At 53.2% G+C, this 11343-nt stretch overlaps 1 protein-coding gene across 6 annotated transcripts in view; it reads right to left on the bottom strand.

Annotated features, from left to right (window-relative positions):
• Window positions 1-11343, bottom strand: part of Cdh23 (cadherin related 23) — a 402933-nt gene that overhangs the window by 163497 nt on the left and 228093 nt on the right. For 4 of the 6 annotated variants that reach the window (XM_031347990.1, XM_031347992.1, XM_031347998.1 and 1 more), the window contains exons 12-14: window positions 10864-10869; window positions 8851-9000; window positions 8287-8445 (exon numbers count right to left, since the gene is read on the bottom strand). In XM_031347990.1, the coding sequence (XP_031203850.1) occupies window positions 8287-8445; window positions 8851-9000; window positions 10864-10869 (315 nt within the window). The remainder of the gene's footprint in view (window positions 1-8286; window positions 8446-8850; window positions 9001-10863; window positions 10870-11343) is intronic. The other 2 variants (XM_031348002.1, XM_031347991.1) reach the window with 1 other exon arrangement.

Genomic DNA, 11343 nt, shown 5'->3' with positions numbered 1-11343 from the left:
CCCCCCACCAAGGGTCCCAAGGGGCAGCCTTAGGTATCCTTCAAATGGAGGGACTGGTGTGTCCACACAGGCTTCTAGGTCAGCTTGGGAGCCGGGCTGGTGACCTGCTATTTCCTGTTTTTTTCTCCTTCCCCCCCTCCTCTCCCCACTTCTCCCCCTCCCCAGGCTGCAGATAAAGAATTCAATTTTCTTTTAAACGGTGGGGAAATTGGAAGAGATTTTGTTCTGTTTAAGCACAGCTGGAGTCTCAGGTCTCTAGGGCTTCCAGAACAAGGAGGTCAATTAAGATGCCAGTGGTAAAGGTTGGCTGGAGGGGTGGGGGTGGGGAACGGGGAACCAGAACAGGCCTGTGGGAAGAGCCGCTGAGGAGTGTGTGTGTGTGTGTGTGTGGGGGGGTGCGGGATTCTAAGTTGCCATAGCAGGGCTATCTCTCCAAGGTTGACCCCTGTCTTTTGCAGGATTGGGTAAACTATCCAGATGGGGCCTACCCACTGGGCTGAGCAAGCAGACTCCCTGACTAATAATAATTCATGTTGTGATTTCTGACAGCAGCTGCACGCCATGGTAGAATCGAGTCTAACGAATGTCATCAGAAACAGGGAGCCGAGCTGTTCTAGGAAGCCTGGGATGGCTGGTGGACACCTCAGACAGACACTAGGACACTGGGTCGGCTCGAAGATCGCTTGTTCATTGTAGACCCGGGACTGAGACCCTGAGGAGACCCCCCTCATACTGTTAAGGTAGAAACTTGGTCTGTCACGCACGGCATAGAGCATGAGCCTAGAACCCAGGGAGACGGCAGTCTGCCCCAGAGAAGGGAGGCATGATCGCTGCCCTGTCTGTGAGCCCCATGGGCTCATTTCTCCATGAAGGTACCTGGTCAATTGAGGGAGGGTGGCACCAAGGTGGGTATGATGGACAGGTAAAGCCCAGATCCAAGGTGAGCTGGGGGAGGGGACTGTGCGGAGAGAAAAGTGACCTCACTCCCCATCCAGACAGCAGAAAGGTCACCCTCAACTCTCACCATGCTCTCCTGGAGCTGATAGCTCATCTTCTACCCTGCCTGCCTCTACCTCTGTCCCCTAGCCTTGGTTCCTGGCCTTCGCCTGTCTCTTTGAAGCCCTCCCTGCCCTGAGAGGAATCCTCAGAAGGTGATCCTCATTTTGGGGCTGATCAGGAAGCCAAGTCCTAGACAGGGGACAGGACTGGCCTAGGGTCACACACAGAATGTCAGTACCTGACTCGTGGGGTATCCAGCACAGAAAAGAACTCACACTTGAAAAAGAAACTCCGTTGACTGGCTGAGTAACCTAGGGTAACAATGTTTACCTTCTCTGTGCCTCAGTTTCCCCATGAGGCCTTTGGCCACTCATTCTCCTGCCACATGTCCCCAGCAAGTTTCCTTAGATCCCCCCCACCCACTTACACAGGACTCAAAACTACTGTATGTTACAGATCTGTGAGAAGCTTGTCAAGGAGCAGAGGAGAGCTCTCTCTCTCTCTCTCTCTCTCTCTCTCTCTCTTCTCTGTCTCTTCTCTGTCTCTCTCTCTCTCTCTCTCTTTCCTTCTTCCTTTCTTTAAGATCTATTTATTATGTATATAGCGCTCTGCCTGCACGTATACCTGCTCGCCAGAAGAGGGCACCGGATCTCATTACAGATGGTTGTGAGACCCCCCATGAGGTTGCTGGGAATTGAACTCAGGACCTCTGGAAGAGCAGTCAGTGCTCTTAATCTCTGAGCCATCTGTCCAGCCCCCTCCTGAGTTTCTTTAAGAGTAGAATTAGACAACTCCCGTAGCAGGGTCTGCACAGCAGGAGCTGAGGGGTCCCGTTCCAACAGCAGGGAGAATTTTAGGTTAAGGCAGTAACGGGGACCTTTGAAGTCCAGATCCCAGAGCAACTGCACAAGCCCCACACCCTACAGCACCCGCTCGCTCTCTGCCTCTTCCCAGAATCTTGTCCTGTCCCCCGGCTCTGCTAGCCTCATCTGTGCTTGGTGCCCTGAGGGTGTGTACTGGGCTCCCGTGCCTGACATAGGCACAAGCTCAGTATGCAAAGGGAGCTTGGCCACTGGGGACTCAGAATGGAAGGAGGGGCAGGTAGAGCTCTGGAGACCCAAAGTGTGGCAGCCAGTGCTTTCAAACTGCTTGGGCAGCGGAGGTTGGCATTCATTGCTGTCACCCACCCAGGGCACTCTATGCTTGAGCCATTCTGTCTCTTGTTTAAAATGATTTATTTTTATGTGTAGGCATGTTTTCCTGCATGTACGCCTATGCACACTGCATGCATGCCTAGTCCCCAATGGAGGCCACAAAAGGATGTTGGATCACCTTGAGCTGGAGTTACAGATGGTTGTGAGTCACCATATGGTTGCTGGGAATTGAACTCAGGTCCTCTGGAAAAGTAGCCAGAGCTCTTAACCACTGAGCCATCTCTCCAGCCCTGTCCTGTCTCTTAACTATGAGATGAGTATTAGTCTGTCACCCCCATAGTACATTATGGAGTCTGGGGGACTAGGACACAGCTAAGTGTCCTGCATGGGGTCACACTTAGCCATCAAAGCTAGGACAGGAACCTAGGTCTCTTAGCCAGCATCCTCCTGCAGTAGCTGATGTAGTTCTAGAAGGTCCCCACTGAGGCTATGGAGCAGGGTGTCCTCCTCCTGGGAACGGAGGGATGGGGAGGACCTGGGGTGAGTTTTAGGGAGCACCCCCTGAAGTAGAGGCATGGGATGGCCTTCTCAAATTCCCTCTCTGGGTTCTATATTCAATTCCTTGGGTTGAACAGGAGTGGGCAGGGACAGGGAGTCCCAGCGGGCAGGGGCAGGCTTGGGTGCCAGCAGTCACAGAGCTGGGAGCCAAGCCTTGCCACTGGTAGGAGAGGCCCCCTGTATTAGAAGTCAGCCCTCAGGGCTTGGCTATACAGGATTGAAGTTGGCCTCCACCAAGGCCAGCCTGGGGCAATGATTTCATTTCCCATTTTCCTTGGGTGTCTGCGATGAGGAGGCAGAGAAGACCAAAAGCATAGGCGCTTTGTGTTGATAGATAGAGTGGAAAGGCTAGCTTGATGGGGGAGAATGTGGTTAGTTCTGGCTTCAGGCAGTCTAGGTCACCATGGGATTCTTCCCCAAGCTTCCAGGCTAGAGACTGGAGAGAGAGGAGCAGAGCAGATGAGAGGCTCCAGAGCCAGTGGGCGGAATGGGCTTTGGTAGGGTGAGAGGCATACCTTATAGCCGGAAGTGAAGTGAGACTAGCCAACTGGGGTGCTACCCCTGCCCGGGGCGGGGTGGGGGGGAGAGGCTGAGCGAAATGGGCTCAGAGGCTCAGTGACCGCATTGCTGGGGCAGGACCAGGATACCAAGGGAGACACCTAGTGGGGGCCTATGGTATGAGGAGACTCTGTTGAGAACACTGGTGTTCTGAGGGAGCTGAGAGTCGGCAGGAACCTCTCCATTCATCTTTCTGACCGTCCTCCTCAGCAAGAAGGTAGTAAAGCATCCCCAGGGCTCAGAGGGAGAAATTGAGGTCTCACGCTTGTCACTACCAAGTCTACTTTGGTAGACCGAAGGTTTGCCCTCCGCTCTCAGGGTGGCAGAGAGCCCGACCATCATAGAAGGACACTATGTATGTACACCCTGTACCGTTCATGCCCTGGCATCTTCCTGGTGGCTAAGGTGGCATCTCTTTCTGACCATGTAGGAAAGGTAGTTGAGTCCCTGTAGAAGTGGCCTATGATTGGAAAGTAGGAGCCTAGATCCTCCTGGGTGACTTACGGCCCAGAGATCCCACTTGTTTCATCTGAGTGTACTGGAAGACAGAGTGAGACAGGAGCCTGCCTGTCTTTGCCTCCTTGTGGCCAGTGTGCCTGTAGCTGGGAGGTGGTGGTACTCTGCTCTGCCCAGGGTTACAGTGACCCTTCCAGTCAGTCAAATGCCGCCCACAGAGAACCAGCCAGGGCAGGGAAGTGATTGGACCAGTTCAGTGGGCTTTCTGGAGTAACTATGCAAGGAAGAGAGACATTTGAGGGCTCTGGCCTTGAGGAAGCAGGACTCCAGCTCCCTGCACACCACGCCCCCTCTCACCACAGGCCCTTTGCACATGCCGTTCTCCCCCTCCGGGATGTCCTCCCCTCTCCTCCGTTATCCGATAATGTCCTACTTCTAGTGCTGCTTTCTCAGAGAAGAATTCCTTGACCCTAATCAAGGTCAGGTGCCCTGCATCCATTTCTAATGCTGATCCGGCCTCCATCACAGAGAGTAACCCTGAACATAAAGACTTGTTGTCAATGCAGGTTCTTCCAGGGCAGGGGGAGCTCTCTGAGAACCCAACACCCCACATACTGTCCATAGGGCCATGTGCCTAGTACACAGCAAGCAATCAACAGAGATCTCTAGGACGAATGAACAGTTACACTCACCCTGAACCTCTCCTATCACTCCGGGGCACCCATAAACCCCCACCAGGCCCTTCTAAGACCCTGCCATACCCCATCCCAGGAGTCTCCTTCCATCCCAGGAGATTTTCTTATACAGACAGTTTCGGCCATGTTGAGATTCCTGTTTCCCTGGGCACAGTCCCACACCTTCCTGACCGTCTCTGCTCTGGTTCTAGAAGTAGAAATTTTTCTGGGGGTACCTGATGGTTTTGAGGGTCTCCCTGGGATTAGTTTATATAGCCTGTTCTCTGGGATCTGCAGAGTCCTTGGCTCCTCTCTGTCCTCAGCTCTGGATGCTGCTGAAAAGATCAGTGGTCCAGCACAGTCCCTCTGTGGGCCTCTGTTCAAGATCGGAGGATACCTAGCAGGTTTGGAACTCTGAGCAAAACCACTTCATTCCCCACCTACCCCCACCCGCACTCCTCCCCCACTCTCCCTCAGCCTTAGTTTCCTCATCTGGAGAAGGGCAATGATACACTTAGCAGGTAAGAAATGATGGCCACATTACGTGTTGGGGCTGCAGCTATGCGGCTGGGGTAGGAGACCTGCTACTGCAGTAAGAGATCAAAGGACATAGGACTTGGTCTTCAGAGGCCGCGCGAGGCATCCCCATCACCCTCTGTCCCCAGCACAAGTGCTCTGGGTACTAGGTCTGGCGGCAGGTCCAGCCAGGCGCACTCAGTACCTTCTTTATTTCACAGCAGGTGTCCCGAGCAGGGGAACCTTCCTGAGTGATGACCCAAGCAAGCAACCAGACGTGGGCTCAAGGTCATGCTCTGACCTTCGGGTCCTGGGATGTGGATGTGGGAGAGAGGGGACCTAGATCTAAAGGGGATGTGGCCAAGATGGCCAGAAGGCTAAGGGTGGGGCTTGAATGTGAGGGTGGAGGTGGGGATGTGGAGAGCACTGGGTTCTGTAGACCTCTAAACTGGGCTCCAGAAACCCAGCCAGCAGAGAAACGAGAGGCCGGGCTCCACTGGTCCATCTAGGATTCCTGGACTGGTGGGGGACAGCTAGCTTCCCCTGGCTACTGTCAACCCTTGGCTTCCCCAGCACGGGTGTCAGGGTAAGGGCTGAGTAAGCCCCTGGCAGCAGGCTCCACTTAGCCTGTGGTGCACATTAAAACATCTTCCTTTTTCTTTATAATTTTTTCCTGACACAACTGCCCATGAAACATTTTAATAACACCATGGAAAAGGTCAAGGAGAAGAAATTTTACGGTCTCTGAGCAGGCAGCCTTAACGGTGGCCCCTTCTGAGGCAAAGGGAAGGGGACTGAGATCTAAAGGGGGGGTGGTGTGTGGCCAAGATGGTCAGAAGACCGGAAGGCTAAGCATGAGGCTTGAATGTGAGGGTGGAGGTAGGGCCGTGGTTAGGGAACCTGCTACCAGCCCAGAGCTGGGCAGCACCTTGGGGTGACAGGGAGTAGACGGTAGTGGGAGCCACCTATGGCTGCATTTGTAACCTCCGTCCACAGCTTTGGGGTGTGGGTTGTACCCATTTTGCAGATGAATTTAGGGAGGGCATGAATGCAAGTTTGGAGGGACAGGGACAGAGCGGCCCTCAGCAAAAGTCTGAGACTGAGACCCACGGCTAAGCACTACATCTAAGAGCCCCACAGCTTCGTGGTTCCATAGTCCTGGAGTCGGGGCGGTGGGGTCGGGATGGGGGAAGCATGAAGCAGCGCCTGGCCATTTCTGACAGCCATGAGCAGAGACAGACCATCAGCAACCCTGAGGAAGTCAGGGAGGAGAGTGAGCAGGACTAGAGGCGGTGTTAGGTAGGTCCGAAGCAGGCTCAGGCCTACGGATGCTGTGGGAACAGTTAGCTTAACAGAAGGGCTTAACTCATGTTCACCGGAGACTGACAGACCCTTCGGCTCAGGCCTCCTCAATCTCAGATCTCAGCCCTACGGGGTTCCAAATCTTTCCACTAGCAACAGCAGTGGTTCTCAACCTGGGGGTCCAGACCCCCTTGGAGGTGAGTGACCCTTTCACAGGGGTCACAGATCAGAGATCCTGCATGTCGGATGTTTACAATAGGGTTCATAACAGTAGCAAAATTAGTTAGGAAGTAGCAACAGGGTAATTTCGTGTTTGTGTGTGTGGGGGGAGGGGGGTCACCACAACTTGAGGAACTATATTACAGCATTAGGCAGGCTGAGAAATGCACATCTATGAGAATGACGAATACAAACAGAATTTTTTTTTTTTTTTGGTTTTCCGAGACAGGGTTTCTCTGTGTATCCCTGGCTGTCCTGGAACTCACTCTGTAGACCAGGCTGGCCTCGAACTCAGAAATCTGCCTGCCTCTGCCTCCCAAGTGCTGGGATTAAAAGCATGCACCACTACCACCACACAAACAGAATTCTGCTTCCAGCAAGGACTCTGGGAACAACTGCCTGGATACCACCCAGCCGATACCACACAAGAATTCTTTGTCACATGGTCCTTGACCTATGGACATGGCTACTGTCTCCTGCCTGGTTTTGTCACAGATTGTTTAGCACCCTTCCCCTTGATATTCCATGGTGTGCGGGAGACACACACTCCCTCTGAGCCCAGGAGGCTAGAGCCTTTCGGACATCTTGTTGGGTACATCCTGGGAGGCTAGAGGAGGGTCCGGGAGCCCAGGGTGACGGGTGATATATTGCTCAGGTATGGCGGTAAGGACTGGGGGGAGCCCTGGGCTGGGAAGCTGAGGATTCGGAGACCAACCACAGCAGGCTCATGGTTTCCATCTGACGGCCTGACTAGCTAAACATCTGTTTGAAATATTAATAACTGTCAGATGGAAAGGCCTGGGGGCACAATGTTGCTCCAGACCATCTGTCTGCAGAGTAAACACAATTCGGGGGGGGGGGGGGGGGGTGGCTGCTATGGCAGGCAACAGCAGCTTGGAGCGAGAAATGGCAGCCGGGCCTCTGTGGGCCTCTCACGAATGGGGAGAGGGGTGTGGTAACCTAACATTTATGGACTGTCTGTGATGGGTTGGACCCTGGGCTTATATAGCAGCATCTACCATATTGATCTATTCAGTGGCCTATTCAAATTTATAATGGATATCCTTTTGCATTGTCAGCCCATATAATCTGAACAGAACCAACCCATAAGGTCTAGGTCTGGTATGGAAAGTGTGAGCCATAGCTGGCACGATAGAATCATGATCGTGGGTGCCGGGATGAGCATGCTGAGATCAGTTCTAGGGCACTGGTTGGGGCTACCGAAAAATTACTCTTTTTCCTCCACTAGCATAGATGAACTGGTAAGAAGTCTGAAGGTATTGTGACCATCTCAGTCACTGCAGAAAAGCTAAGCTGGCTGTTAATGATAGATTATTGTTGATATAAACACCTGGATACAGCCATGGCTGAACTCACTTGTAAGATCAAGTTACATGAACTAATACTTTCTTGTTTGAACTATATAAGAGTTTCTGCCCCTTGCAGTCAAGAGCTTCGACTGGCATACACACAGTAACCTCAGGTGAGGATCGGGGCACTTGTCAAAGGTCAAAGGTCAAAGGTATTGGAGGCTTGCTAGGCAGCTTCAAGGAGCCTGCTGCACTCAGAGACAGGGAGGATCATTCTCTTCAGAGATGGCTAACACCCAGCCTACTGGTTACCCGGGTTTCTAGGTCTCCTGGACCATCTGGGATGCTGCCTTTCAGGGAAAATAAAGAAAACTGGAGTATCTTTCTCTGTCTTATCGCTCCCTAGCCTGGTCCATTTTCCCTGTTTCAAGAAGAATCTGGGTACCAGCATTCACCAACCAACAGGCTCTGATACCCAGATGTTCAGTGTCCCTGGGGATATCCAAGAGCTTATGGCTCCCCATGGACATGGGGACTTACCAGGACTGTCAGCACGGAGGTCCCCACGGTGATGTTCTCATACAGGCTGACATTGTAGAGGGGCTGGCTGAAGATGGGCCGGTTGTCATTCTCATTGATGAGCGTAATCTTCACCTTGGCATAGCCCACGTGGTCAGGTACGCTCTCGTTGGCAAAGAGCTAGAGAAGCAGAGCAGAGTTGCGTGGGCCCCCACATATCTCTGGGGCTTTCGCTGTCTCCCACGAGACCTCTCTGTGCCGTGGCTGGTTCTAACCACGAGCTAGAGTCAAGGCTGAGGCCCGTTGTGTTCTAGGAGCCCCTTCACAGGACCTTCTCAAGGGAGGATGTGGTTCTGGGGGTTGGACTATGCCGGCCAGGATGGGCCACAGGGACACCAGAGAAGGGTCTGGTGATTTTGCTCCTATTCCTAGGCACCTCCTTGCCCTCCTTGAGGCCTCTGCCATCTCTGTCATTTCTCTGGGACAGATCCCTAGGGAGGCAGGACTTAGGGATGCTACTCCATCTTCCTCAGCCTTCCCCCAACCTCCCCAGGATGGCCCACGGGGATGCTGAAGGAGGCTTACGTCAAAGTCGTATCTGTCCACGGTCTCGTAGTCCAGCGGGATCGCCACTCGGATGCGGATGTCTGCTTTCCCTTGGACGGAGGTTGGAGAGATGATGAAGTGGTGGGAGTTGTTGCCCACCAGGTACACCTCGAACATGCTGTTCAGACCCTGCACGAGGGTGAAGAAGCCATTTGCAAAGGGTACAGAAGGTCAGGGGGTGGAGCCAGACTAGAGCAGTAGAGGGCGCTGGGGGGTGACATCGCAACCCAGCTCTGCCTTGCAGCAGTGGGGTCTTCCTGCCTGCTGGCCAGCTCCGTCTCCACCTCTAAGGCCCGAGGAGCATCCTCTGGCTCTTCTGTCATTCTGTCTGTCATATACTAAGTGTCTCTCTCCATGCCTGCTTCATTTCCCACCTCTTGGTCCTTTCTCCACGAAGGGATTCCAAAGAGGCAGAGGAATCTGCCAGGATTAAAACCCGCAGGCAGGGCTGAGGAGACGATGGTCAATGCTCAGACAGTAAATGAGTTGGCCACCAAGTCCAAAGACATGAGTTCAATCCCCAGGACCCACATAGTAGAAGAAAAAGTGATTCCTACATGTGGTCCTCTGAGCTCCACATGTATAACACATGCAGGCCTCTCCTCACAGACTAAACAAGTAAAATGTAAAATTAAAAATCAATCAATCAATTCATAAAAGACCCAGGGGAGATGAAGGGAGAGGTGAGAAATGTTGAGAAAATAAAAAATAAACGAGGGGGCTACGGTGGGCTTGGACTGAAGAGGACAGGGAACATGTGTTAAGGAGAGCACCGGGCTGCAATGTATGACACGGGGGTGACCAAGGAATCTAAGGGGCAAAGAACACTACTGAGTGCCTCACATTTCCAGAGACCTGCACAGGGGCTGCTGCATCAGCCGCTCTAGTCTGTTGATTTGGGGTTCAGAGTGCAGACTTTTCTTCTAGCTCAGGATTTCACCCCATTCACTTCCCTCCCCCCCACCCCCCCCAACCCCCATAGGGTCTTATGCATACTAGGCAAAGAGGCTCATGGGAGTGGGGGCGGGGCTCAGGACCAGAAGATCGTAGCTTAGTTTAGGGGGCGGAGCCAAGGCTGATGTGAATCTAGATTCTACTGAGTCTGGCCTCTCCTGCTTCCTGGGGAACTCCTCTCCATGGGGAGTGTACTCCATCAGGTGGTCTGTCTGGCCCTGGCTAGAGATGTTTAGTGATCACCAACCTGAGATGAGTTTCTGGCTCCTATGTAACCCGTCCATCTGATACTCAACAGTAGACGGGCTTCTTACCGTTGACCATAGGGCTACAGCATTATCATGATCCTGAGATTCTGGAGGGTTCCCTTCTGCTAGATGTTCATGGTGAGAGGGGACCACCAGGCATCTCTGGCAGCAGAAGCCTTTCAATGGAGAGCTGACTTTGATCCTCCCACGGGGCAGGGATTCTGAGTTGCTATGGAAGTCAGGGATCAATTACCTGACCCCCTGGCAAGCCCTGGAGCCCAGTAGGTGGGCATCTCACAGGATTAGCCAGGTGAGGCACTTCTCAGAGCCAGGGGCAACTCTCCCGTGTCTAGAATAGAGATTGTGAACAAGACCTGGGAGCCAAGCGCTCTGAGCCCTTTTCAGCCTATTCTGGGGTCAAGGCAGGTTGGGAGGGCGCTCCAGAGCCCCTAGCCCAGAAACAGCTTCCCGGAGACTTCGGTACAAACAGTGCTACTCTGAGCCTCTTAGGTTGCAGAATTTTAAGGTCTCTGGTAGGATCCATTCAATCAGCTGGAGGGGACCAATTAAATGCCCGAAAGGGCACTAATAGCAAAGGCAATGGAGCGTGACAGTTCTAAATAGGCGACACCAGTGGCTGTCTCCTGTGAACCCTGGCCTCTTGACCACAGCACTCATAGGCCTGAGGAGCTGGGAGTGTCTGGACTGTGCCTGCTGGGGCAGAAGAAGCTTCTCTGTGATGCTCCCACCCCATCCCCAGGCTTCCCTGCCCTTACCAAGCCTCACTTACCAAGTTCTGTCCATGGAACCCATCAGTCAAAGAGGCAGGGACAAGGAGGAGCCAGAGGGAGAGCCACACAGTGGTGGGGAAAAGAAGGAAACAGAGAAGACAGTGAATCACCGGCCAGGGTAAACGAGAGAGGCTGAAAGGGACCCTGGGATCCTAGCCTGTGGTACAGGGACAGAACCCTCAGGCCCGAGTCCACAGCTAAGGCAGGGGTGGCTGGAAGAGAGAGGAAAGAGGGTAGAGCACAAGCTGGGGTGAGGTAGGGAAGGTGAGGTCACAGAAGGTCATGCATCTTCTTTTCTGTGCCCTCCTGCAGCGCAGATGTTGCTAGAGTGAGCTGTGAGATGAGGAGCCATGGCCCCACATTCTGCTTGCAGAAGCCTGCAGAGAAACCCTGCAGAAATCAGCCCCCACCACTGCCAACCTTGTATTTTCCTAACATGGAGAAGAAGAAGAAGAAGAAGAAGAAGAAGAAGAAGAAGA

This window comes from Mastomys coucha, unplaced genomic scaffold (assembly GCF_008632895.1).
Source record: "Mastomys coucha isolate ucsf_1 unplaced genomic scaffold, UCSF_Mcou_1 pScaffold3, whole genome shotgun sequence".
Classification (NCBI taxonomy): domain Eukaryota; kingdom Metazoa; phylum Chordata; class Mammalia; order Rodentia; family Muridae; genus Mastomys; species Mastomys coucha.
The sequence above is the reverse complement of the archived record's forward strand: the minus strand, read 5'-3'. Positions and strand labels throughout refer to the sequence as shown.